General features: G+C 41.3%; 1 protein-coding gene across 3 annotated transcripts in view; it reads right to left on the bottom strand.

Annotated features, from left to right (window-relative positions):
- Window positions 1-27,531, bottom strand: part of LOC122671707 (6-phosphofructo-2-kinase/fructose-2,6-bisphosphatase-like) — a 146,557-nt gene extending 119,026 nt beyond the window's left edge. For 2 of the 3 annotated variants that reach the window (XM_043869087.1, XM_043869088.1), the window contains exons 1-3: window positions 27,249-27,531; window positions 27,090-27,153; window positions 26,694-26,989 (exon numbers count right to left, since the gene is read on the bottom strand). In XM_043869087.1, coding sequence (XP_043725022.1) covers window positions 26,694-26,989; window positions 27,090-27,153; window positions 27,249-27,437 — 549 coding nt within the window. In that variant the 5' untranslated portion in view covers window positions 27,438-27,531. The remainder of the gene's footprint in view (window positions 1-26,693; window positions 26,990-27,089; window positions 27,154-27,248) is intronic. The other variant, XM_043869089.1, reaches the window with a different exon arrangement.
- Window positions 27,532-27,784: the final 253 nt, after the last annotated feature.

Here is a 27,784-nt window from a genome sequence, read left to right as displayed (position 1 = left end):
ATTTTTTTCGAAAATTAAGAAAAATATATAAAAAAGAAGAGAAAAAAAAAACAGAAATAAATAAGGAAAAATATGAGTTTTAAGTTTAAAAAATAATGAAAAAATATGACAGTTATTTCTATATGTTTTGAAATGCATTACATGTATATTATGTTTATTAATTTTTGGTTTTGTTGTGTTAGGTCAATACTTATATTAACATTATATATAAAAAATTGGTTTTAATTATGTGAAAAATATAACGGTTAGGGGAAAACTATTAAAAAACTATATAAGTGTATTAGTAATCTAAAAGTGTCAATTGAAGTGCATCTACATTAAGTATTTTAATTATTTGTGTTACTTACATTGCAGTAAACAAGTATCATTATGGCGGATCGTGATAGACAACGTGCGAAGGGCAAGCAAAAGGTGGGGGAAAGTAGTCAACAAAGGGGGCGGAGGGAATAAAGAGAACAAAGGGAACAAGAGAGACTCCCACAAGATAGGGTGACATTGCATGGTTACATGGCACTCCCATTGATGGGGATAAGAGAAAATCTATATGTAACTATTGTCACATGCAATTTATGGGAGGTGGATCCAGTAGACTTAAACAACATCTGACTGGAGGATCTAAAGATGTTGTAGGTTGTCATATGGTCCCTACTGAAGTAGTCAAGGAGATTGGTGATAGTTTGAGGGGAAGAAAGAAGAGGAAGGCTGACAAGCAAAGGATAAGAGAACAACTTGAGGATACAGTGAGGAGTTCGATGGGAGGAGGAAGACGATACAATGATGATGACGATGATGATGACTCCTCCTCTGATGATGATGACATTGCAGTACCTGATGACATACAAACAGCAGAGGAGGCTAGGGATTTTAGGCGGACTGTTTCAAGGAGTAGAGTAAGTTTTCAAGATGATCAGCAGAGACAAAGAGTAGGGGTAGTGGAGGAGTGGCGTTCGGAGGTCCTAGAACTTTGAATCCTTTTAAAAGATCACAAAGTGTGAGGGCAGCCCCAACACCTCCACCGATGCAGTACCACCATCAACATCTGATCCTAAATTGCATAAGAAGAAAGGAAGCAGTAAACCCAGAATCAAAGGAGCATGGAAGGAGATGAAGGGATTGGTTAAAGAATCAATAGCTAAGTGGATGCTATATCATACCATCCCAGCAAACACTGCACAAGGCCCCCATTATGATACCATGATAGATACCATTGCAGAGGCTGGCCCAGGATTCAAGGGCCCCACCCCATATGAGGTAATGAATGTTTATCTACCTCAACAAAAGAGTGAGATTGATGAGTACATTAGTGAGATGAGGAATATGTGGAAGACATATGGGGTGACTATAATGGCAAATGGATGGACTGGGCCTACAAGAAAGTCCATCATCAATTTCATGGTTTATTGTGATGGGAGGACAGTGTTCCTCAAATCTGTGGATGCATCCAAAGAGATAAATGATGCAAAATATATTTACAGATTGTTAAAGGAAGTAGTGGAAAAAAATGTGGGTATTGAGAATGTTGTCCAGATTGTAACGGACAATGGAAGTAACTTCAAGCTGGCCGGTGAGAAGATGATGAACAATAGTAAGTACTGGCTCTTCTGGACTCCTTGTGCAGCCCATTGCATTGACTTAATGCTAAAAGATATGGGAAAGTTAAAGTTGGTGAAGACTGTGGTTGAAAGTGCAAGACAAGTCACCAACTTTGTATATAATCACTCCTATGCACTCAATCTATTGAGTGAAAAATGTGGGGGTGACTTGGTTAGGCCTGGCATCACAAGATTTGCCACCAACTACAGTGCCCTCAAAAGCATTGAGACAAAAAAGGCCAGGCTGAGAAGCATGTTTGCTTCTGAGGAGTGGTTTGAATGGAAGGGTTCCAAGACTGTAAATGGGAGGGAAGCACAAGCAACGATGTCATCTGAGGACTTCTGTACCAAACTAAGCAAAGTGGTGAAAGTTTTAGAGCCAGTAGTTAAAGTTCTACATGTTGCTGACTCCGCTCTGAAGGGCCCAACCATGCCAGTCCTATATGCTGCAATAGACTTGATGAAAGATAGTGTCTATAGTGTGGCTCCTCGCAGTAGCAAACACTTCTTCGATATCATAAATGCTCGCTGGGAGAATCAACTTATGCATCCACTGCATAAGGTTGGTGTGTAAATTTGTTTTATGTTTACTAATTCATAGTATTATTATTTACTAATTACCTATGCATTTGACAATACCTCTATTCTATATGTCATATTTCAGCATACTACTTAAACCCTAAGTATCAATATAACAATAGGCTTGGGTTGGAAACTCAACTTATTGATGCTGTGAAACAAGTAGTGAAGAAGTTGGAGCCAGATGGTGCACTACAAGCAATTTGCAACAATGAGGTGAGTTCATTTAGAAACTCAACTTATTGATGCTTTCAAATAAGTAGTGAAGAAGTACTTACTAATTTTCCACATGGGTGTAGATCAAGGTATTTAGGGATGCATTGGAAAGTTTTGGAACTGAGGCTGCGATACAAGGCAGAGCACGTGGTGATGCTGGTAATTCTTTTAAGTTTTAAATTACATATGTATTGAAATTTGAAAGTTGAAAGTTGAAACGACATTTGATACATGTCTTTTTTGTTGTAAACTTGTAATGCAGCTGAATGGTGGGTATTGTATGGGGAATCGGCTGAAAACTTAAGAAGAATAGCAATTAAAGTCCTTGCCCAAACATGTTCTGCATCTGGTTGTGAGAGGAACTGGAGTACCTTTGCACTCATCCACTCCAAGAGGCACAACAGATTGGGGTCTCAACGTTTATCTGACATGGTGTATGTGCACTATAACTTGAGGCTGAAACTGCAACACATACGCATGGGACATGAGGGACAGAGGGGCACCATTGATCTAGCTGACATCTTTCAAGTTGACTCAGACATATGAGGACCCTATTGTGGATTAGGTGAGGGATAGAGGTGAGCCAGTGTTGGATGAGGAGGGAGGTAGGCCCGACCCCATGATAGCTTCTGAGATTGGTGCTGATGTGGGCGAGTATATGGCTGACGAGGGTCAGATACATGCAAGGGAAGCCTCACCCATACCATTCCAGCCCACTGGTGGCAATGTTGCTGATGATGAAGACTGGTCTAAGTCCTCAAATGATGATGATGGTGATGATGGTGATGATGGTGATGATGGTGGTGGTGATGGTGGTGGTGATGGTGGTGCTGGTGGTGGTAATGCTGGTGGTGGTGATGCTGGTGAAGAATTTGACGGCATGCGAGAGCATTATGTGGTAGGCCAGGAGGCCCAGGATACGGCACCTGTAGAGCCATTCCGATTCACTGGAGAGACACAGTTTGATCATGCCACACAAGATACGGACCACGGAGCACATGCCCCCGCACCCCCACCCTCGAGAGGCCCCCTACATACATACAACAGGAAGCGTAGGGGTCGACAAACACAGTTGCAACCTGATCACATGGACATTGATAACCTATCTAGCTCTGTTGGTGGTTTGAGTATGGATGATAGGGAGGGAGGACTGACCGACATTGGCGTGCCCCATCTTTTGACGCACATACCACTCCATTGGCATCGGATTATGGTGCATCACAACCTTACGGTGGATATGGATATGGATCATCATCATATGGGCGATTTAGTGGGGTAGGGGACTATGACTACTCCCAGTCCCAGGGACATACTGGATCATCTTTTGTAGATAACATCTTTGCATACCCTAGCGGACCTAGCTACCAACCTCACCAGCCATACATGCAGCCAATGCCATCGCCTCTTGTGCCGGCGCCAACATCATATCACAGTGGATCATCTTCTTCACGGACTGGATCGATTGGTAACCCTAGTTTATATCCCAGGATAGGTTACCTACAGTATGTTGATGATTCCATTTACGTGACACTTGTGGATGACTACACTCGTTTCTTCTCCGATTCTATACCGTGGTCCACATATGTCCTTCAAACAGAGAGCAATGGACGTCGACTCCAGCGAGGCATGAGTGGGATTGATCCAGGGAGGCACAGCAACTACTATTAGCAGTTTAGCACTTGTAATTTGTAGCTTAAGTTGTGATTTCCTTGATCTATGAACTTGTGAGTTATGACTTGCGAGTTGCGAGTCTTGTGACTTACTAACTTTGACACTTAGTGTATTGCCTTTAAGGCTTTAAGCGAGTTATTGAATATTATGGAGTTTATGAGAATCATGGTACTCATCAATGTGTATTGGCTTTAACTTGATATGTAATGAAGTTAAATACTATTATTAAATATTAACTGCCTAATCTATGTGTATTTAACTATTTATACATTAGGGTCGGCGACCGTATGTCAATCAAGGGTGCAAGCCCAAAACACCAATTTGAATTCACATTTTTACCATTTTATGGTTTAAATGTGTTTATTAAGCTTAAATAAGGCTGTCCATGAAATTTCAAGCCTAGATATGGCCAAATACCCCCCGAGATAGACCCCCGAAATATTGCAAAAAAAATGCAATATTTCGGTCATATTTCGCGATATCTCGGGTATCTCGAATATCTCGGTAGGCCCGAGATACCGAGATATCGCGAAATATTAAACCTTGGTTTGAACACAATCTGATGGCTGGATCTGTCTCTACAGCAAAATCTTCTCATCCTGCCTTTTATGGTTCCCTGTTAAAACCCTAACTCAAATCGACATTAGCCTTACAGGTTTGAGTTCTTACTGCCTTTTTGAGGGATGATTACTCCACCTACAAGGATCACTCGACCTCAATTTCAGCCTCTTTCCAAGTGTTTGAAGACCCCTAACCCCAATCGATCCTTCTTTTCAGGGTTTTTTCAAAACCCTGACAAATATCGATTTTAGGGTTAGGGTTAATTGCTGCTATTGGAGTTTTTTGGAGGTGTTTCTACCATCAAGAAGAACATTTTACTTCAACTATTCCTGGCTTGAAGAAGGTCTATTGCACATGATAGCTGCTGCCCTATTTTTCTGCTATTTTTTTGTGTTTCTCCCACGTGAAGATCAAGTCTCAATTACCAATGAGATTGGTTATTCGAACTGGAGATCCATTCCAGCAATGGTGGTCAGCATCTATTACCAGAAGACATCACCTTTGACAAGTCATCATCACTTTGTTGAAGCCCCCTTCCCTACAATCGATCTTCCCTTTCAGGGTTTTTTACAAAACCCTGACTATAATCGATCTAAGGGTTAGGGCAGTCCACTATTGCTGATTTTTTTAGGAGAGTTTTATAAATATCAGAGGAGTATTTAGCCCCTATTTCAGCATCATTCATCAGTTCTTTTTGGAAAAATTCAGGTTCATTCTTATGGCTCGGTTTCTCCAATTATCAACCTATGTTTCTTACTTGTTCCTATAAGGCTGGCCGCTTCAACTACCTATGGATCTGTCTGGTTATTTATCTTATATTTGCTGGTTATTTTGAGCTTTCATACCTACTTGGCTGGTGTTATTGATTGGCTTCTGTAAGCATGACTGGTTGACATGTTACTGCTGCCTTTATGTGGACTATTGCTACCCTATTATTGTGACTGAGTTTCCTACTATTGGAGATCGAATTTCTTTCGTTATTGAAGACTCGAATCTGCTACCCTGGAGATCAGCTTATATGGGACTACAACAGTGTGTTCCACGATTATTGGTTGCAACTACGAACCTATTCAGTTATGTGGAGCTTTTCTGGTACATATCCGGCTCACTTTGGAGCTTGAATCCTAGCATTGTTCCCTAATTCAGATCTTATCCAATTTTTGTTGAAGCTTCTTCAATCCATTGCTGTCTAGATATCTTCGTACTGTTTAGCATGTGGGAGTTTATACCTTGGAGTTTTTTGCACAATTGTTCGTCCTTGTTTGAAGATTGATCAAGCCTTGAAAAATGGAGCCTTTCCTCTCATCAAATCAGATCTGTATCCTTATCCGATCTGAATATTGGAGTTAGGAGTTTCTCCCCTGCAGGAGTTTCCATCAAAAGTGTTTGTTTGATCAGTTGAAGATGGTTGGAAATTTATATGTTGCATTATTGGCTCCGTACTTCATTATCCCATTGCTGTTTTTCCTTCACCACCTCCCAAAACATACCTTTGGCATTCCCCATAACCACCTTGGAAGTTAATGGTATTCTCTTCTTTACCATTTCTTCTTTTTCCATTACCCTTGGCAGCCATTGAAAAGTTCTAGAATGTTATGTTTTGCCCTATCTCTAAAATCATCTCTCTTATGTCCACGTGCACTACACGTGAGGGGGGGATTATATACAGTATACCTGCAGCCACTGCAGAGAGCAGAACATGTAGGGACACTTGGTGCAAAACATAGAAGGTCAGAGGTTTCACCATTGCCAATGGGTATCTACTTTGTTATTGGGTTGAGTTTGCCGCAAGGGGGAGGTTGGTCTTAAAATTTTGAAGATGTTTGGTTATTGCTTGCCTATATGAGGTTCTACAGTTGGGTTGTTTTTTTTCCGCTTCTTGCTCTTTACTGCTGCCTGATACATCTACTCGCTACCCTAGTCACTTATCTTCAAGATTATCAGTCCAAGATTCATCACTAGACAGCTGCTGAAGATTGGTGAAAGTTTACTGATCAAGTCTGCCCAAGTTTTGAACATCTAAGTTTACAAGTTCTTGAAGGTTTATTTGGGAGCTGCGTTCATCTTAAAGCTGGATTCTGCTACAAACTTATATTTTCCCATTTTATTCAAGTTGGGCATTAGTACCTTGTATGCGCCAACTTGAGGGGGAGTGTTAGCATTGTTATGGAGTTATTTTTTCCTTTAGTCCAAGCTGGATCTTCTTTCTTTAATATTAGTATAATCCAGCTTGAGGGGGAGTGTTAGAATATATGCACTCCAGAATACCGTGGGGGTATTCTGGTCCTTTTGGGGTATTTTTATGTTATTAAGTGTACTTAGCTTATGTTGGCTATGTGGGTTTTAGTCCCACATCGCCTAGCTTAGACTATTTGTAATTTCCCCTCTATTATAAATAGAGGGGCTTACCTATCAATACAACAAGCCATTCCATTATTTTATTCCCTCTCTCTGACCCACGGTTCAACCAACAGATTGTTATTCTAGGGGTACGTGGGTCTACTTAATGCACCACAAAAGTGAAGTTTTTTCTTGTTTTCAAAATTTTTATAAGATGATTCAAACCCAATACAATGCCACTCTTAAGATATTGAGGAATGACAATGGTAAAGAATACATGGATGGTCAGTTCCAACACTACCTTGCTGCCCATGGTATACTCCATCAAACCAGTTGTGTCGATACCCCAGCTCAAAATGGTGTGGCTGAAAGGAAAAATCGCCACCTCCTTGAGGTGACTTGGGCTATTTTGTTTGCCCATTCTGTCCCTGCCTGCTGCCTATCTCATCAATAGGGTCCCTACCCAAGTCCTTGACTCTGACACCCCTGCTTCTTTACTGCAGGGTTCTTCCTCCTTTGTCGTCCCACCTAAAGTTTTTGGTTGTGTCTGTTATGTTCGGGATACCCGCTCTCCTGGCAAGCTCGAACCCCATGGGGTCCGTTATATTTTCTTGGGATATTCTCCATCCCAAAAGGGATATAAGTGTTACCATCCTCCTACACGTCGTACCTTCACCAGTATGGATGTTGTCTTTCATGAAACTCTCTCCTATTATCAATTCACACCTCTTCAAGGGGAGACTTTTAGTGAAGATGTGATGGTTGACCTTCCGGTAGAGACCCAGACCCGGGTCCAACCACCTATTGATCCCACCCCTCAACCGACTATTGCTTCCACCCCTCTTCCCTCTGCTGGTGCCCAACAGGATTTTCCTCAGGGGGAGAACTTAGACGATGCTGAAAATCCTATTGGTAACAAGTCCCTTCAGGGGGAGATGACTCCAGTCCAGCAAACTATTAGGGAATTTCAGAAGAAAATTAACAACTCTAATCTCAAAACCTATCACAGGGGACATTCCAAATACAAGCAGCTCCCATCCACTGCAGCACCAGCACCACCACAGCTGTCGGCCCTAGAACCAGATCAATCTCCAGGTAACATATCTTCTCCTTCTTCTCCTGATTTACCTATTGCTCATCGTAAATGTATTTAGGCTTGTACCCAGCATCCTATTTCTCATGTAGTCTCTTATGACTCCCTTTCTCCATCCTCTCGTACATTTGTCTCTTCTCTTTCTTCTGTTAGTATTCCCCAAAATTGGCAGGAAGCTTTAACAGATGGAAAATGGAAAGTAGCAATGATGGAAGAAATGCAAGCCTTAAAAAAGAATGATACATGGGAGTTTGTGGTTCTTCCTCCAGGAAAGAAACCAGTTGGATGTAAGTGGGTGTTTGTGGTGAAACAGAAGGTAGATGGCACTGTGGATCGATACAAAGCACGTTTGGTTGCAAAGGGATTTACTCAGACTTATGGGATCGATTATCAGGAGACTTTTGCACCAGTTGCAAAGCTAAACACCGTCAGAGCGTTACTTTCTTGTGCAGTGAATCTGGGCTGGGAATTACAACAATTAGATGTGAACAATGCCTTTATCCATGGAGAATTTGACGAGGAAGTATATATGGACATTCCACCAGGTTTCTCTTGTGATAAAACTAGCAGGAAAGTTTATAAATTGAAGCGTGCTTTATATGGGCTAAAATAGTCCCCCCGTGCTTGGTTTGGACGATTTCACTAGGCAATGGTCTCTGCGCGTTATAAGCAAAGCAATGCTGATCATACCCTATTTATCAAGAAGAATGGTGAAAAGGTAACCATCCTCATAGTTTATGTGGATGATATTGTGGTGACCGGAAATGACAATCATGAGATCACCCAGTTGAAGACTTACCTTGGGCAAGAATTTGAAATAAAGGATCTGGGAAACCTAAAGTACTTTCTAGGGATAAAAGTTGCTCGGTCTTCTAAAGGCATATTTCTTTCTCAAAGGAAGTACATCCTAGATTTATGACTGAGATTGGGATGCTAGGGTGTCATCCTTCTAATACACCTATGGATGCTACTACCAGACTTAAAGAAAATGAGGGAACACCGGTCGACAAAGGTCGCTATCAAAGATTGGTTGATAAGCTCATTTATCTGTCTCATACAAGACCTGACATAGTAGTATCTGCAAATATGGTCAGTCAATTCATGCATGATCCACATTCCTCTAACATGGATGCTGTTATCCGGATCCTTCGGTGTTTAAAGTCAGCACCGGGAAAAGGAATTCTTTTGTCTCCGAATGGCCATCTTCGTGTAGAAACATATACTGATGCAGATTGGGCTGGTTCCTCTGATAGAAAGTCCATTTTTTGCTTTTGCTCATTTGTTGGTGGCAACCTTGTTACATGGCGTAGTAAAAAGCAGAACGTAGCGGCAAGGTCTAGTGCTGAAGCTGAGTTTCGTGCTATGGCACAAGGTATTTGTGAGATGTTATGACTCAAAGGTTTATTACAAGATATTGGTACTCATGTTCATTTTCCCATGATGTTATATTGTGACAACAAGGCTGCTATTAGCATTGCTCGCATGATCGTACAAAGCATGTGGAGGTTGACAGGCATTTTATTAAAGAGAAGTTGGAAGGAGGGCTGGTGTGTGTTCCTTTTGTGCAATCTGCTGACCAGCTCGCTAATGTGTTTATTAAAGGCTTAAGTGGGAAGGTTTTTCATCCTATTCTTGTCAAGTTGAGCATGGTTGATATTTATGCTCCAACTTGAGGGGGAGTGTTAAAATAGGCTACTTTACCCGATAGGGGTAATTTAGTCCTTTAGTTTTATCTCTTTTAGTTTTATTTCTTTTTATGTATTTTTCCCCTTCAGCCGATCTCTATTTGGAATTCCTAGTGGGAATAGGTATTCCTAATAGGAATAGGCAAGGGTGGCATTCCTACTTCCATTCTGATTAGTTGTAATTTTGATTATTATAAATAAAGGGCCTGGATGATCAATTTTGGTCATTCAAGCATTCAAACTCAAGGCTGTTTACAAAAATTAATACTCAACTCTATATAATGAAGTAAAGGGGTTAAACCGTACCTCACGATTACAATGATGATTGAGAATGGCTTTTTGCCTCCTATATTCTTCAGAATTTGTTTTTGTATGATGCAACAGCAACACTTACTGAGATGCTAAGGCTGGTTAGTGGGATTCCAACTTAGTTCCAGGTGTGAAGCTTGGTCCATATCTTTCTATCCTTCCTCCAATATTCTTTATCTTCATTATCCAGTCTAGAAATTAGGTTTGTATACAGAATTTCTTCCCAGTTTATTCGTATGCCCTATTTGTTTAAATCTGAAATTTTCTTTGTCAATACTCCATTAATTTCGTATCTGATCACACATACGATAATTGTACCTCATGCTTTACTGATCCTCGGTTTCAAATTTTGATTGTGCTGCTGTTTTCTTAGAATCCTACTTCAGGCATAGTACAAGATCTCATAAAAATATCTGTTTCATGAAATCTCAAGACGAGACGGCTTTGGAGCGGAAAAAGCCAGTGGGAGAACCATTTACCAGGACAGAGAAGGAGGGGGAGGAGATGCATGCATAAATCCAGAGGATGAAGACAGGAGGGAAGCCCATGAGGGAGAGCACATCACAGATGAAGTCCCAACGGATGGAATCAAAAGCTTTGTGGAGATCAATTTTTAAAAGAGCCGCCGGGGAGTGAAATTTGCGGTCAAAGCCTCTGACGATCTCAGAGCAAAGGATGATGTTATCCGCAATGCTCCGGCCTGAGATGAAGGATGCCCCCTCTCCCCTTTCCTCTTCTCCCTTGCCCTGGAAGTCCTCTCTACAAGCCTCCAAACCAAAACCGATCTCCACCTCATCTCCCCTCTTCCTAAATGCAAGCATATCAACCTCTCTCATCTAGCCTTTGCAGATGATCTGATGATCTTCTCTAAGGCGTCCCATTCCTCCATCTCGGAAATCATGGACTCGCTCCATCTCTTTGAATCTCTCTCCGGTCTCCATGTCAACCTCCTCAAATCCAAAATCTTTCTCTCTGGCATCTCGGACTCTTCCAAAGAATCCCTCCGCCTATTGACAGGTTTCTCCATCGGCTCCCTCCCTGTCATCTACCTTGGTCTTCCCCTTATCCCTGCCAGGCTCTCGAGCCACCATTGCACCCCTACGCTCGACAACATTTGCAAGCGTCTCCAGCTTTGGAAAGGCAAGCTCCTCTCTTACGCTGGTAGACTCGAATGTATCCGTTCGGTCCTCCAAGCTACCTACATCTACTGGACTGGCATCTTCTGCATCCCTAAATCCATCATCAAGGCCATTGAGCGCATCTTCTGCGCCTTCCTTTGGAAGGGTAGTGACACTCCCAGATTTCTCCACCCAGTGAGCTGGAAATCTATCTGTCTTCCCAAATCTGAGGGTGGTCTTGGCCTCCGCCGCATTCGTGACTCCAACACGGCGGGGATCCTCAAGCTCCTCTGGAGAATCTCTTCCCGCCAGGATTCTATCTGGGTTTCCTGGGTTCGCTCTTATCTCCTCAAATCTGACTCCATCTGGACTGTCCACATCCACGCCGACTCCACTTGGATTTGGCGGAAGATCCTCTCCCTCCGCCCTCTGGCCCTCTATGGTATCTCCTCCTCCATCGCTGACGGCAACTCCACCTCTCTCTGGCTTGATCCTTGGCACCCCTTAGGTATCCTCTTTAATCTTCTTGGCCCTAGAGCCATCTACTCCTCTGGTCTCCCCAAGGCCACCCTAGTCTCATCCCTCATCTCTTCTGGTTCTTGGACCCCCAACCCCTCCCTCAACCCAGACTTCATCTCTCAAATCTGGGGAACCCTCCCCCCGTTGCCTCAAATCCCCTCCCCCCGTGTGGATAAGGTCCTCTGGCTTCCCTCCCCCTCTGGCATCTTCTCCTCCTCCTCTGCTTGGAACTTCTCCAGAGACCCCAGCCCCTCTGTCCCCTGGCACAACCTAGTCTGGTTCAAAGGCCACATTCCCTGCCACAACCTAACTGTTTGGAGAGCCCTCAGACTTTGCCTGCCTACCCAAGCCTTCCTTGTTCACCACACCATACCAGTCTCCCCCTCTTGCAACCTTTGCTGGATTGGCCGTGAAGATACCCCTCATCTCTTCTTTGACTGCCCCTTTACCTCCACCATTTGGAAAAAGGCCTTATCATCCATCTGGCCGCGAAGCAAAAGGATCAGGTGTTTTGACCGTGAATGGCTTTGGCTGCTCAAAACCTTTGCAAGGAACAACACTTGTGACACTATAGGGAAGTTGGTATTTAGCGCCGCTATTCACCATATCTGGATGGAGAGGAATCTCAGAAGATGGACTTCCAACTCTAGATCTTTCGATGTGATTTGGAAAGTCATCTCCTTCGATGTATCCTCCAAGATCAGCTGTATCCGTCAGAGGCCCTTCTCGGACAACCCTAGGAACAGACACATTTTAACTTTTTGGGGCCTTGATACTGCCCTTTTGCGGTCCTCCTCCTTTGTGTAGGCTGGAGGATCGCCCCCCTCCCCCTTTGTTTTCCTTTCCCTCTTGTACATTGGTCCTTTGGTTCCTTCTTCCCTGCCCCCTCTTGAGGTTCGGTGATATACTTATTTACCAATAAAAAAGACGAGACGGAAGTGATACATGATTTGTGCAAGATCTCAGTATCTCACCGAGATCTCGGGTTATATCTCGATCTCGAGTCAAACCAGACCAAACCAAGGCTATAAAAAGGCACTGTCTCGGCGAGATTTCAACTTTAACTCAAAATTTCACCTCTCTCACTCTGCTGTGAAGGAAAAACACCTCCAAGAGGGATTTGGTGCTTTTTTTTGGCAAATCTCACATCAACTGAAGATTAAAGTTTGGAGATTCAAGATTGAAGCTTCAACATCAAGAGAGGGAGCTGCATTGCATCTCAAGAACAGTTTCAGGTACAAAAATACCTAAATGGTAGGACTTGACACAAGTTTGATTTGACAACAACAACATGGTCATTTTGATGATCCGGCCCGACACTCGTTTCAATACTAGCTACTCTCAAATGGTAGGACGTGGTACACACCTACACTTATATTTGTTAAATCTATGTCTCTTTCCAAGTTTCTAAGTGTTAAAGACTACCCACGATAGGGGGAGTGTCCCTCTCGTTGTGTAGTTGTGAGTCTTAGTTTAGTTTCCTTGTTAGGATTTATTTAGTTTCCTTATTGGTTTATGACTTGAGTTGTACTCTAAGTAGGAGTTCTATTTAGACTCTATTTGATGTAACTAAACATTATAAATAAAAATTGAATACACATTGATTCTTAAAGAATTAGAGAATAATGACTTGTGACAATATGTCCACAACCCACATTATTTATAATAGACTAGAGAATGTTCTAAAATAGGCACAAGTACAAGAATACCCCTAAGGGATAAAATAAGACAAAATACCTCTGTACCCCAAATTACAACACTCCCCCTCAAGTTGGTGCATAGATGTCAATCAAGCCCAACTTGGAAATAATTGGATGAAAAACTCTACTAGATAGGCCTTTAGTGAACACGTCTGCCAATCGCTCTGTGGAAGTGATAAAGGGAACACAAATGATCCCTTGTTTTAACTTCTCCTTGATGAAGTGACAATCAATCTCAATATGTTTTGTCCGATCTTGCTGAATTAGGTTATGTGCAATACTGATGGCTGATTTGCTATCACAAATGAGTTGCATGGGAAGCTAAACAGAGACACACAGATGTTGGAGAAGACCTTGAAGCCAAATAAGTTCACAAATACCATGGGCCACAGCCCTAAACTCAGCCTCTGCACTAGAACAAGCAACCACTGCCTACTTCTTGTTGCGCCAAGTAACAGATTTCCACCAACCAAAGTACAGTATCCGGAGATGGAACGTCTATCATCAAGAGAACCAGCCCAATCAGCATCAGTGTAAGCTTCAAGGTGCAGATGATCATGAGAAGAAAAAAGAACCCCTCAACCTGGAGTAGGCTTTAGGTACCGCAAGATCCTATAAACAGCTTCCAAATGACCCGAGAAGGGATCATGTATATATTGGCTAACCATACTAACAGCATATGCAATATCGAGCCTAGTATAGGAGAGATAATTAATCTCCCAACCAATCTCTGATATCCCCCTTTATTCACAGGTACACCATCCTTTTGCTTGAGATGAAAATTTGCCTATAGGGGGTATCTGCTGGTTTGCACCCTAACATCCCAGTGTCAGTCAAAAGATTGAGTGTACACTTCCACTGAGAAAGGAAAATACCTTGATCTGATCGTGCAACCTCAATCCCAAGGAAGTAGCGTAGCTTTCCCAGATCTTTAATCTCCAATTCAGTACCTAGAAAGGACTTCAACTGGTCTATCTCACTGTTGTCACTTCCTATAATCACGATGTCATCAACATACACAATAAGAACAGCAATCAGCTCACCATTCTTCTTGATGAATAGAGTATGATCAGCATTACTCGTAACCTGCAGACATCATAGGTTTATGAAAGCGCCCAAACCACGCTCTAGATGATTGTTTCAACCCATACAATTCGCTTTAACTTGCAGACCTTGCCATGAGTTTTTGGACTAGATAATCAAGGAGGGACATTCATTTATAATTCCTCCTCAAGTTCCCCATGAAGGAACGCATTTTTTACGTCCAGTTGTTGCAGCTCCCATCCCAAGTTAACCGCACATGAGAGAATTCCGCAACAGTGTTTAACTTGGCTACAAGAGCAAAGGTTTCTTGAAAATCTATGCCAAATGTCTGGATGAAGCCCTTGGCAACCAATCGAGCCCATAGTTCAAGAACATGCCGAGATCTCGGTAACATCTCTCTTTTTGAAAAAAGCGAGACGAGACTTCAGGCGAAATGAAATATTACCCTAACTCGATCGAGATCTCGGTCCAACCCAAATTTGGACAAAACTTACCTTTATAATGTACATATCTAGACCGAGACAGTCAAGATCTCTCCAGAACTCGACTGTCTCGGTTAACTCGACAAAGAAGTGTGCGTTTGACCTGATTTTGAGGATTTTCGACGGTGGTTTATGAAAGAGATATATGCAATATCTTAAGACTGATGTATTGTACACTTTTACATTTGTAATGTTTATTTAAGTTGTTTTATATTAATTGTATGATTTGATTGCTTTCAATTACTAAATTATGTGTAGAATAGGGCATATTAGTACATCATCGCCTACCAACCTAGGGTGAAGTGAAACTCCTATTTGGACTTTGTTTTTGCAAAATCTGATAGTGCCATTGTGTTTAAATGGCCTAAAATAGGTTGAGTACCAAGTTTCAGGCCCAAACTAGGTCTAAAACCCACCAAAACCAGCTTTCGAGTTCAAAAAAAAAATTTACACCAACTTACCAAGATCTCGGCCCAACTCAGTTTTTTGGCTAGGAGAAACCTGTACCGAAACCAAGTTCTTGAACCTTGATCAAGCCTTGTATCTATCAACAGTACCATCCATCTTCTGCTTCACAGTGAACACCCATTTGCATCCCACAGGTTTCTTCCCCGAAGGAAGAGTGACTAAGTACCATGTCTCATTTTTTCCAAGTGCTCTCATCTCTTCTACTATAGCAGCCTTCCAATTTGAATCTGCCAAAGTTTCCTGCCAGTGCTTAGGAATAGAAATGGATGACAAAGAGGAAACAAAAGCATGAAAAGAAGGAGAAAGAGATTCATAGGAGACTAAATTGGAAATAGGGTGTAAAGTGCCAATTCTAACAGGTTTACGGATGGCAATAGGTAAATCAAGTATAGGATCAGAAATAGGAGAAGACTTTGGAGATTTTATGGGAGAACTTGGATCAGGAGGCGACGATTGAAGTGGCACATTGGTAGTGGTGGTGGCTTCATCTTGCTGCCTTTTAGACTGTGTGAACAAAAACCTTCAAAGGAACTGTGGGCTTATCTTGGACAAGAGCCATGGGCAATCCCCCTAAACCAAATTCTCCCACTGCTCCCTCTGAACCGGAACAATGTCTTTCTTCCATATCTAAAATTGGAGCAATCAAAAGCACATCTTCTTGTGAAGAGGACTCCCCCTGAAGAGGTGTGACAATGGGAAAAAAGCTTCATTCTCACGAAACACCACGTCCATAGAGATAAACATGTGGCAAGAGGGTGGATGATAGCATTTATACCCATTTTGAGTCGCCAAGTAACCAAGGAAAATGCAGCGGATGCCACGAGGATCAAGTTTACCATGTTGGTGATGATTACGGGCAAAGCACACACAACCAAATACCTTCAGAGGCACAATAAAATTACGGGAACCCGTAAGCAGCTCCAAGGGGCAGTGAGAGTTCAGAACTCGAGAAGGCATCCGATTAATGAGGTATTCAACCGTGAGGACAGCCTTGCTCCAATAAGGAAAGGGATGTTCATTTAAAACATCAATGAACATGCAACCTCCAATAAATGTCAATTCTTGCGTTTAGTCACGCCGTTTTGAGTAGGGGTGTCCACACAGCTTGTCTAATGAATAATGCCACTGTCACCAAAATAATTTTGCAAAGACATATCGACATATTCATGCCCATTATTTGTCCGAAGAATTTTAATCTTGGCATCAAACTAGATCTTAACCATTTGGTGAAAGAGTTGGAAACAGCGGAAAACGTCACTCTTCTGGCGCAACAGGTAGATCCAAGTAACCCGTGTATCGCAATCAATAAACTTAACAAACCATTGGTATCCAGTAACAAAAACATACTGGGCAGGGCCCCACATATCAAAATGAATTGAATGAAAAGGTTCCAAACTAACATTATCAAAAGGAGGATAGACCGAACCGGTTTGCTTTGCAAAAATGCAAGTATCACAAAAAAAAAAAAAAAAATTGGTTAGGGTTATATTTACTAAATAAATCAAGAAAAATCTTTGCCAAGACCCAAGAGGTGGATGACACAGACAGTGATGCCATCTACATAAATCAGCCAGGGCAACTTCAGAAGAACGAAGAGGAGCTTGAGTCGTCAACACTGAGGAAGAGGAGTCTGCAGAATCGAGCAAGTATAAGCCATTGACCACTTTACCACTGCCAATCGTTTTCTCCGTCACCAAGTCCTGTAAAATAGAAAGGGACGGGAAAAAGGTTATTCTGCAATTCAAATCCCTAGCAAGGCCAATCGTTTTCTCTCCTCCGTCAATGGGAGAGAAACACCCCATTGCATAAGATTAACTTAACCACACTACCGATTTGGTTAAGTCTTTCGGGATTACCATTCCATCTATAGGGAGAGCAAGGTTTGAGTGCTATTGGGTCCGTGATAAGAGTTCTGTTGTGCTCAGACTAGAAAACTAAAGCTTAAGATCGGCTGGCCTATGCTCGCATCTGTATAGAGGTTTATGTGGACACGCAACTACCAGATGCCGTTCAAGTTGAAGACAATGAGGGGTTTTCTTTCACCAATATGTGAGTTATGAATGGGAGTTGCCTGCTTGTAGTAGCTGCCATGTGTTTGGGCACTCCTTTGGGGCTTGCAAGTCTGGTTCTTCCCATATTCCAGTGAAGTAAGTCCAAGGCCGTTGGAATTTGGAAAACTAAGCGGAGGGATTCAGACGGGAGAGAGGCTGGTCATATAGCCGAGAGCTGCTCGCTTGGGCCTTCCGAACATGAAGGTGGTGCTACCCAGGCTCCTTTGTGTGTAAGTTCTCAAGAATTGCGGCGGCAAGATCCAATTATGGTGCCAGAGCTGTAGGAGGAGTTAGCTTTCCAAGAGAAGTCTACTGCTACACTACCTTTGGTCAACTTGCAAACTGAGGACCCTATTGGTAGTCTTCCCATGAATTTCCATGTTGATGAAAGATCCTATAGAGTAGGCATTAGTGACATGCTAGCTCCTTCAAGTCAATCGTTGTTGACTTCAAATAGCTTTGCTATTTTGGAGTCTTTGGAGGAGATTAGACAATTGGGACCTATTGAGTCTCCTAGTCAAGTACAGCCCCTGACTCATGTTCTGCCACACCATCAGGCATCCAATGCATTAAGAAGCATGAGAGAGAACAATGAAAAGGATTGCTCCTCGTATTCCACTGAACCCCCTGGAGAGGGAGGCAATAATATTCAAATTGTCTTGAAGTCGAATCGATGGATGTGTTCAGATGGCCGCCATGTTGGGAGGTCCTTTGCAAGCTTCGTTGACTCATCTGCATTCTTAATCCGAGTCGGCGCATCACGTGCCAATTGATAATCCGAATGGGGACGTGGTGATCACTCCTCCTAGTCTAGATGACAGTGCATTTATCGTCAAATGGTAGGGGATTAATTGATCTAATGGTGCCTTTTTGGATTGAGAGAGTCTTTCCTTAGCTTTCAAGAATCAAAACGGGAGCTAGGTAATTCCTCCCAAGCCTCCCTATAATCCTAATGGGAAGAAGGTCAACTTATAAACAGGTGATTGGTTGTTTGGGTCTGATGTTGTCCTTTGTTCCTCTTTGGGTGGTCTCCCTTCAGCTTGATTAGGCTGTAGGTTTGTCCATTGTTTTATTGTGGAGCTTTCTCCTTGTATTCTTCCATGTTCTTTCCCCTTTATTTTTTTGGGGAAAAGGTTCTCTGTGCTTCATTAATATATTTTTTTCATCCATCCAAAAAAAATCCATAGTAAGGCTACTAGGAGCTTAGTAGCAAAATTGGGCACATGCATGGAAACAGAACTCGGTCGAAACCTGTCGAATTGCGAAACCGAGATGAGATGTGGCTGGAGTTAAAAAAAATCACTGGTTTTGACCAGTTTTAACTTGTTTCAATCGAAACAACCCATATTGCACAAGTTTCGACACTCATGCCCATCGAAACTTGAGGAAACTTGGGTCGAAACTAGGACAGACAGTTATTTATGCCAAAAACCATAACAAACACTTATTTATGCCTAATATCATTTAAGTAAATGATTTTTATTTACTTAAGATATTATTCATAAAATAAGCAAATACCCCCCTATTTAAATCCAATAAAAATAGTTAAGAAATCAAATTCTAAAAGGATAAAAAGTCAACCCCTAAGGTCAATCAGGAACAAAAATTGGATTTTCAGCGGTAGGTGCAATTTTCAAAGTTTAAATGTTGGGGTTTTTCTCCAATCTAAAAATTCCAAAAAACTCAACATGGTAAAACATTGCTAAAAACCAAAAGTGCGGTAAAATATCCATTCGTTTAGGATGTCTAAATAATTATTTTCAATCAGAGCCATTTTGATAACATTCGCGCACACCAAATTAACTTTGACCAGAACATAACTCCTTCAATATAAATCAGATTTAAGCAATCTTGGATTTGTTGGAAAGCTATAAGAACAAAGCTTTGATGACTCGACTCCATTGTCTTCTTGCACCACCCAGCTCTTCTCCGGATCAGCTTCTACACCCTTAGAGGACACAATGAAACCAAGGAATATAACCTTGGGCAACATGAATGAACGCTTATTGAGATTAATAAACAACTTCTCCTGCCTTAGCACTCTCAACACTTGCTTCAAGTGGTCAATGTGTTCATTTAGATGCTTACTATACACCAAAATGTCATCAAAATAAACAACCAGAAATTTACCAAGGAAAGGACAGAGTACCTGTATCATCACTCTTATAAAAGTGCTTTGTGCGTTAGTCAGACCAAATGACATAACCTTCCATTCGAACAAGCCATCCTTGATCTTGAATGTAGTCTTCCATTCGTCTCCGGGCCGGACACGAATCTGATGGTACCCACTCCGTAGATCGATTTTCAAAAAGATCTTAGAGCCGGACAGCATGTCTAGCATATCATCAAGTCTTGGAATTGGGAACCTGTACTTGATAGTAATTTTGTTGATAGCTTTGTTGTCTACACACATACGCCAAAAACCACCTTTCTTGGGTGTCAATAAGGCTGGAAAAGTACAAGGGCTGAGGCTCTCTTGAATGAACCCTTTCTTCAATAATTCATCTAGAAGCTCCTCCGGAATCACATCTGAAAAGTTAGACAGCAGCTCCTTGATGATGGGAGAAAGTGTCACTGCTGGCTGTGGAGTTACTTCTTTGGTAACCAAGGCCAAAAGCAGACCAGAATCCTTGCTGGTTTTCACAAATTCCTTTTGTGGAACAGCAAGTAGCTTCTTCCCATAATCTGTCCCCCTTTAATTGTTGCGCAAGGACTGCATTTTGCGCATTTCAGCAGGCAAATTCAAAGGGTGGAACACTGTTTGCTACCCCTTATGTTAAAATATGCAATGATTCTTCATTCCACCGATGGTAACATCATTGTCATATAACCAAGGCCTTCCCAATAGTACATCTGTCATCCTCATGGGAATCACATCGCACCATATATCCTCTGAATAGGGATGAAGATGTAAAGGTACAGAACAGCACTGGTCTACCTCCATCTTGTTGCCATTCAAAAGAGGTACCTTATAGGGTTGTGGGTGTTTTTCAATCTTCAACCCAGCCTTCTTCACAAAATATTCAGAACCCACGTTAACACAACTACCACTATCAACAATTACCTAGGCGTTGTGATCTCTTGAACGCATGCGAGTGAAAAAGATGCAAGTGTGTCACCAGTCTTCTCCTTTGGTTTCAGCCACCAAAACTCTTGTAAATACATGGACTTCATAGGTATCCTCCTCATCAAGCATATCATCAAAATATCCAGCCTCATAATCTCCTTTGTCTGGAGGGTTATGGATGCAAACCATCATCTTCTTCCGCTGTTTCTTCCTTCTCAGCAACAGCAATAGGCTTTCTAAAATAGGGGCAGTCTTTAGCATAATGTCCCATATCCTGGCAGTGGAAATATTGGACTTTGTCTGTACCTACCATAGGTGCTTTGCCTTTGTTGTCAACCCGTAGGGGAGGGGCAGGATGTGAAGGTCCAGCACTAGAGCCGGTAGTAAAAGGTTTGGGTGTTGGAAAGTTTTTCTTGCCATCGACAGCAAGAGTACCGAACCGTTTACCTGGAGGTGCCAATAGCTCTTCAGCCTTAAGAGCTTTCTCAAAGCAGTCCCTAACATTCAAAACATCTGCAACACCAATGGCCTTGTTGATGTCATATATTAAACCCAAACAGAAACGTGACAATACCTGAATCTCATTCTCTCTAATACCAGTACGAGAAGAAAGTGAGTCAAATTTTGCATGTATTCAGCCACTATCATGTTCTCTTGGCATAGGGTGTTCAGCTGATCTTGCAATTGTGCCCTAAAATGCCTGGGCAGATATTTCTTCCTCAACTCATGCTTTATGACCCTTAGTAGTTCTCGACCACTCACGGGCAGAACCCACTAGCTTGGTATGTGCTAGTTTGATTTTTCTATCTTCAGGTAAATCAAACCAATCAAAGTAGTCATCCAATGCAGCTCACCAATCGTAAAATACCTAGGGTTCATGGTTGCCATTGAATTCCTTTAATTCCATCTTGACCTTCTGAACATCAACATATCTTCGACGAGGAGCACCATTATCAGCATTAAAGTAAGACCTAATATGGTCTTCAAAACTCATTCGGATCTCTAGAGTTCTCAGTCGATCTCTACCTTCTCTGTCGTCTCTATACCTGTCCTCTCTATATTTGTCTTCTCTATTTCTGTCTTCTCTATGCCTGTCCCTGTCATCCTTGTATCTGTCCCTGTCTTCCCCTTTCTCTTCGATGAGGTCGGTGGACTTGGGATTGCACCTGATATTTGTACTCTTCCACTGGCAAATTGCTGTTTCTAACAGGAGTAACCTGTCGTTGCTCAATGATTTGCAGTCTTTCTTTGCTAGTCCTCTATTCAACCCTTATCTCTTCAGATATAGCCTTCTGTTCAGCAGTGAATTTCTTAAACAGCTCAAACATAGCAGCCATAGGGTCAGTTGCTGCTGGCAGTAATGGTCTACCGTGTTCATCCATGGCTCTGATACCACTTAATGTACTCCTAAGCAGGTAGAAGACCCACTAGGAACCAGTACTACAGGATCTGCTATGAACAGGCAGTCTGATTGGTGTAAAATATGGAATTAGGTCAAAATTAGGGTTAGGGTTAAGTTAGGGTTTGAAGCGTTGGTTATGCTAGGCAGGTGTAGGGGAGTCTTTCAGGGAAGGTCCAGTAATGGTTTGATAAGCGGAAGAGTGAAAACTTAAATGGCAGCAAGTTAGGGTTTTGGGTTTCGGGTTTTTAAAAAGTGAAGTGAGAGAATCTAGGGTTTAGAGGGGGAATTCGAGCAAGGGCTTCAGGTCGAATTCTCTAGATGTAGAGAAGGTCACGCGACCAAGGTATGGAGGTCAAATAATGGTTGGATGATGCTGGGTTGTAAATTAGGGTTTTCGGAATTAATGGGAGTTGGGGAATATAGGGTTTTGAGGAGTGGATGGGGCAGAGGTGTAGATCGAGTGGAAGAGATGTATTGGGGATTGTTGTGGTTTGAATTTGAAGTGATTCTGATGGTGGGTTAGGTCTGTGAGTGAATTAGGTTATGGGAATTTGAACAAAACAAAAGGGGAAAATTAAGGTTGGGCTGTAGAGGGTTTTGAAGAAGAAGTATGAGGTTGGGGATGTCTAAGACTTACTTGTAGTTGCAGAGAATGACCGGCAGCAGCAGAACCTTAAATAAAAATTGAATCTTGCAAAGGAAAACTTGAAGGAGAGCTTGTACGAACCACCTAGGCTTCACACCGCAAGGTGTCGATTGGATCACACACCAATCCCACCTGCTTTGATCATACACAAAGCAATCTTCACAGTGGAAGAGAAGCAGCAGCAGCTTACACAAGCAATTTGAATTCAAAAGTGGAAAGTAATGAGCTCCACGAATTGTATTGATTTAAATATGGCTTAACAGTCTTACATCTACTCAGCCTAGGAGTCTAAATAACCCCAAGCCGACTTAACTAATCCACACTCCTCTCTAAATCGTGGGAGTGTGGTGTGGACCCAAAGAAAAAAGAAAAATTACATAAATAAAAAAGGGGTGACTCAAGTCACTTAAATTGAACGACTGGTTCAACCAGTTTGGGCCAGTTCAATTTAAAAACATTAAAAAAAAAACACTTAAGAAAACTAAGCATGGATCCACCACTAATACTACTAACAATTCTACTTGCGCAACAGCTTCTTATTCTTCTTCTTCTTGCGGGAGTAGTGCTACAGCTCTGCATCATGTTGCCGCTGGAATCGATTCTAAAGAAGTCGATTGTAGTATATGGTTGTCCATGTTTGCTTCTGCCGCTACCCCTTGGAACTTGGTTTCAGATCACCGCTATGGTTTCACTGCCCTTGAAACTTTCTCTCTTGGTCAAAAATTGAAGAATACTCCAATTCCTAATTCCTGCCATATTTTTCGTTGAGGATTCCTTGGTTACCACCACCTCTGCTAATTTTGGTTTTACGAAAGGAAGAAGATGAACTTCGTACCTTACTTTACCTGTCTTTTTCTTTTTATTTCCTATATTATCCTCTTTATGTTTTATTTTGTAGTCTTATATTTTCCTTTGCATCCAAGTCTATCCCATTTGTTTCTTTCCGCTGGTTTTGTGAGGAACAAGTGTTTGTTCCTCAATCTGTTACTTTATTTGTTATTTAACTCATGTCAATCATGTCTACTGTGTCACCCATGTCCCATTTCAATCATGTTCCCCATGTCTCTTGGCCCACAATTCTATCATGGCTCAAGACTATTTTTATTTGAAGATTACTATTATTTACTTGTTTGTGTCCTCAGCAACAATTTTATTTATTCAGCAACAATTCATACTTATTTGGTCTACAACAACCTGATGTTGTTTAGTCCGTAGTAACCTATACTGCCTATATGGTCCACAGTAAGCTATATTGTTTATTTGGTCTACAGCAACCTGATGCTGTCTAGTCCGCAATAACCTATACCGCCAATTTATCATTAAAGTTTTCATTTGAGACCTCTGTTTGGGGCTCTACATCTGCCTTTGTTTGAGCAGAATACTATTTACTACCTGCCTTCCTTGAGAAGTGCTTTTGATGTAGTCGTTGGATGCTGCATTTTATTTTTCTTTGGGAAAATTACTACCTACTACCTGCCGCTTATGGTGTAGCCGTTGGATGCTGCAGTTTTATCTCTCTTTGAGAAGATGACTACTTACTACTACCGCCCTTCTTTGAGAAATGCCATTGATATTGTTGTTGCTGCTATAATATTGTAGATTGCGGTTCATGTTCACTACCACCTATTTTGCTCGTTGTTGATTGGATTCGACACGAAAATTATTATCTACTGAAATTGCTGATGGTTGATGTGCTTGAGTTGATACTGCTACCTGAATGAAGTTCTCCTTGTGCTCACTGGTGTCTACCACTACTGTTATCCTCAAGACTGATGTTGCTCTTAATATCTGTTCTTGTTGTTCCAAGCTAGAGCCTTTTGATATAAGTATACTCCAGCTTGAGGGGGAGTGTTAAAGACTACTAACGATAGGAGGAGTGTCCCTATCATGGTGTAGTTGCAAGTCTTAGTTTAGTTTCCTTGTTAGGATTTATTTAGTTTCCTTATTGGTATATGACTTGACTTGTACTCTAAGTAGGAGTTCCATTTAGACTCTATTTGATGCAACTGAACATAATAAATAAATATTGGAGGTCAGGGATAGAATACACACTGATTCTATCGTTGGGTTACTTCTTCTCCATTATTTTGTCTCTCTTCTCTCTTCACGTCAGTCTTCTCTATTTTCTATTTAGTTCTCTACATTGTTACACTAACAATTATTAACAAAGGAGTGTCGGACAGCTTGATCATATTCATAATCACCATGTATGATTATGAATATGATGCCTAATGCTTATATGGTTTATGGTTTGATGCTTTTTACTTCCTACAGCTTAATTAAGTTGTTTCACACCTCTACTTTAATTATGTGTTCTAAAAATTCTGTTGAATAGCATAGGGTAGAGCTCACCTACGCCATAGACTACCAAGCACCAACCTAGGATCCAAAGCCAAAGTACCATTTTGGGTTTGAATTGTAAAAACTAATGTTTCCATTGTGTTTAGAAGGCCTAAAATAGGGTGGATGTCAAGTTTCAGGACCTATCTTGGCCATATGGCCACCGAAACCCACCACCGAGTCAAGACAGGAAAAAATACACCAACTCGCCGAGATCTCGGTAGAACTCGATTTTGTGGCCTGGCGAAACCAGGGGCGAAACCGAGACCTAAAACCTTGACTTCAGGTTGGATTCTCAGTTTCAGCATTTTAGAGATCAAATTTGGTTTCCCTATTTCAGATTGGCATCCTATTACTATTACTGAATTTGTTGATTTTTTGATACACTTTTGGTTGCTGATTTGAGTACTTTATAATCTGCTATCGGTATTCAGTTTCAGAATTCTGTTCCAAGAATCTTATTTTAAATAGGATACTTCTATCGAACCAGATCAGACTATCATATCAGAATAATATTTTGCAGAGTTGTTCCCCTCCTTAGTTCTGATCTTCAACCAGAAATTTAGGGTCATTTGAGTTGTTGATTCTTAGTTTTAATTTCTCTCAAATCTGGTCTTTGCTACTTCACTGCAGTTCTGGATGATTTGGGATTTTTGAAACCTATCATCTAAGGCTTCGAGGAACCCATCAATAGGTATCAGAGCTATGGTCAGAAGTGGGTCTTCTGAACAAACACCAACAACCAACATTCCCACAAAAAAGAAACTGGATCCACCTAAGCACTCTTTTCGACATAAACAAGATAACCTTGAGAAGGACAGACAAAAACAACAGAGCAGTAACGTCCTTTAGCAGAGAAACACAGAGTTGAATACCAAAAACGAAACTTATAAGCGAGAAGAGGAGAGTCTCCTTCTCTGTTCAATCTGCTGGTAACCCTTTTATCATTGATCTTGCATTTCAGCATCTTTCTTACTTATATAGGAGTGATCAGCAGGATAGAAAATCAAAATATTTGAGAATGCCTTTCAGTTTCAATGAGTATAGTTCATCAACTTCTAGGCATTGTTTATAGATTGAAGATAGGATATGACCCCTCAACTTTCTCACTAGAAGCCCATCCCCCCCCCCCCTCCCAAAAAAAAAAAAAAGATAAAACGGTTTCTACTTTTTAAGAACAAATTATGTTAAGACTACACTGTCAAGGCAAGAGCGCATTCACAGACAAAACAGTAGTGAAAACAATGGCCATGTGGAGACAAACTCAATGGATATGATTCCACTTGGCAGCTAACAAGTGCATTGCATGATTAACTGAAGTTGGACATATAAGAACAATACTTAATAATACATTAACGACATGATGGACAAAGTGTTGCAGCAAACAACATCAACCATTGAAACAATGTATTTTATCTGGTCTTTTAATCCAAATGTGTTCCAATTTATTTCCTTCCTTTCGTCATAGCATAACTGATAAGTCTTGTATTAAAAAAAAAAAAAAATTTTGATAAGTCTTGTGGAAGATAGTCGATAACTTCTAAGTTCAGTGACTTCAAGACCAAGTGTGCTACTTATATCAAAGTAAGAATTAATTGAAAAGTGTCAAAAAAAAATGATTCCTCGGTTCAGAAACTGTTCCCAATAAAATTGAGTTTCATTGCACTTTATTCATGGGCGAATAATAATTAGGATAGCACGATGCATATCAGCAAGTAACATACGCAAAAGGAAAACTAATTTAGAGATTCCAGACAATGAAAACTGAAATTTCATATGTATGAATAAATAAATGGAAACCTAGTTCTACCTCAGCACCCGTCTCTGGAGCTGCATTGATGCTAATATCAGGAATCCCACGAACAGTCGAAGGTTGAAAATTCTCTTGATAAGCTCTCCAACTAGCCGCAAGATCAAAAGGAGAAAGCCTGTCAGCTTTGATAAAGACACGATACTCAAGTATCTCATCACCACTGAATCGGAACAAAGCCTCCCTGGCATCTCCTTGCAAGGTACCCCTCGTGAGGAGTCGGTTTGGGCCCTCCTCAACAATACAAGGCGCATTACTGTAATTTGGCTTCAAAAGAAACTTGAAATCCAAAGTTTCTACAATCACAAATGGTACATACGATAGGATTATTAAAGAGAACGATAAACAAAAAAAACACACACAGAATCAAATAAGAAGGAAAGAGGAACAGCTTACCGTGGTTGGGAGAAACAACAAAACTTAATTCCCACATTGAAGTCGATTCACGCTCCATTGAGAGCTGAAAATATCCAAGAGAAACTGAATTCAGGAGAAAACTTTCAAAAGAAAAATTGAAGTGATGAATACTGAATTAAGTGAGAGAAAAGTGTGTACGGCTTTTGAAGGATCCCAAGAACCGACGAGAGGAACGGAACCGTAAACGTGAGGGATGAGGTCGCCTTTACATTTGTAATTCTCCATTCTGAGAGAGACGTAGAGCTGACCACCAGAATAGTCCATGTTCTCTTCTCGCTCTTCGCTGCCATGCAAGCTTCCGGGGTTCTTTGAAGCTACTGTCCCCATTGCTCTAAATCTTTTTCTTGAAAATTGTCAGTATTTCGTCTCTCTAATGTTTATATGATCGTTGTCTGTAACTCTATTTCAATTTAAATGATCGCTGTCTGTAACTCTATTTCGTTTAGGTTTTACCTTCTTCGTCGCCTTCTTTGTTCTTAATCCGATTTGAATAAGAAAGAGGAAGATTAAAGATTAGTGGATTAAAGATTAACGGATTAACGGATTAAAGGATTAAAGAATAATAGAGAACCAAGAGACCGAGAGAGTGAGAGAGACGAATCCAGTTGTTTTACCACAAAAAAAAATTAGAAAACGGGAAGAATCCAGTTATACACGACACGTGGCATCACAAG

The sequence above is a fragment of the Telopea speciosissima genome, chromosome 8 (assembly GCF_018873765.1).
Source record: "Telopea speciosissima isolate NSW1024214 ecotype Mountain lineage chromosome 8, Tspe_v1, whole genome shotgun sequence".
NCBI classification, from domain to species: Eukaryota; Viridiplantae; Streptophyta; class Magnoliopsida; order Proteales; family Proteaceae; genus Telopea; species Telopea speciosissima.
Note: the sequence above shows the minus strand (reverse complement) of the source record. Positions and strands in the feature narration are given on the sequence as shown.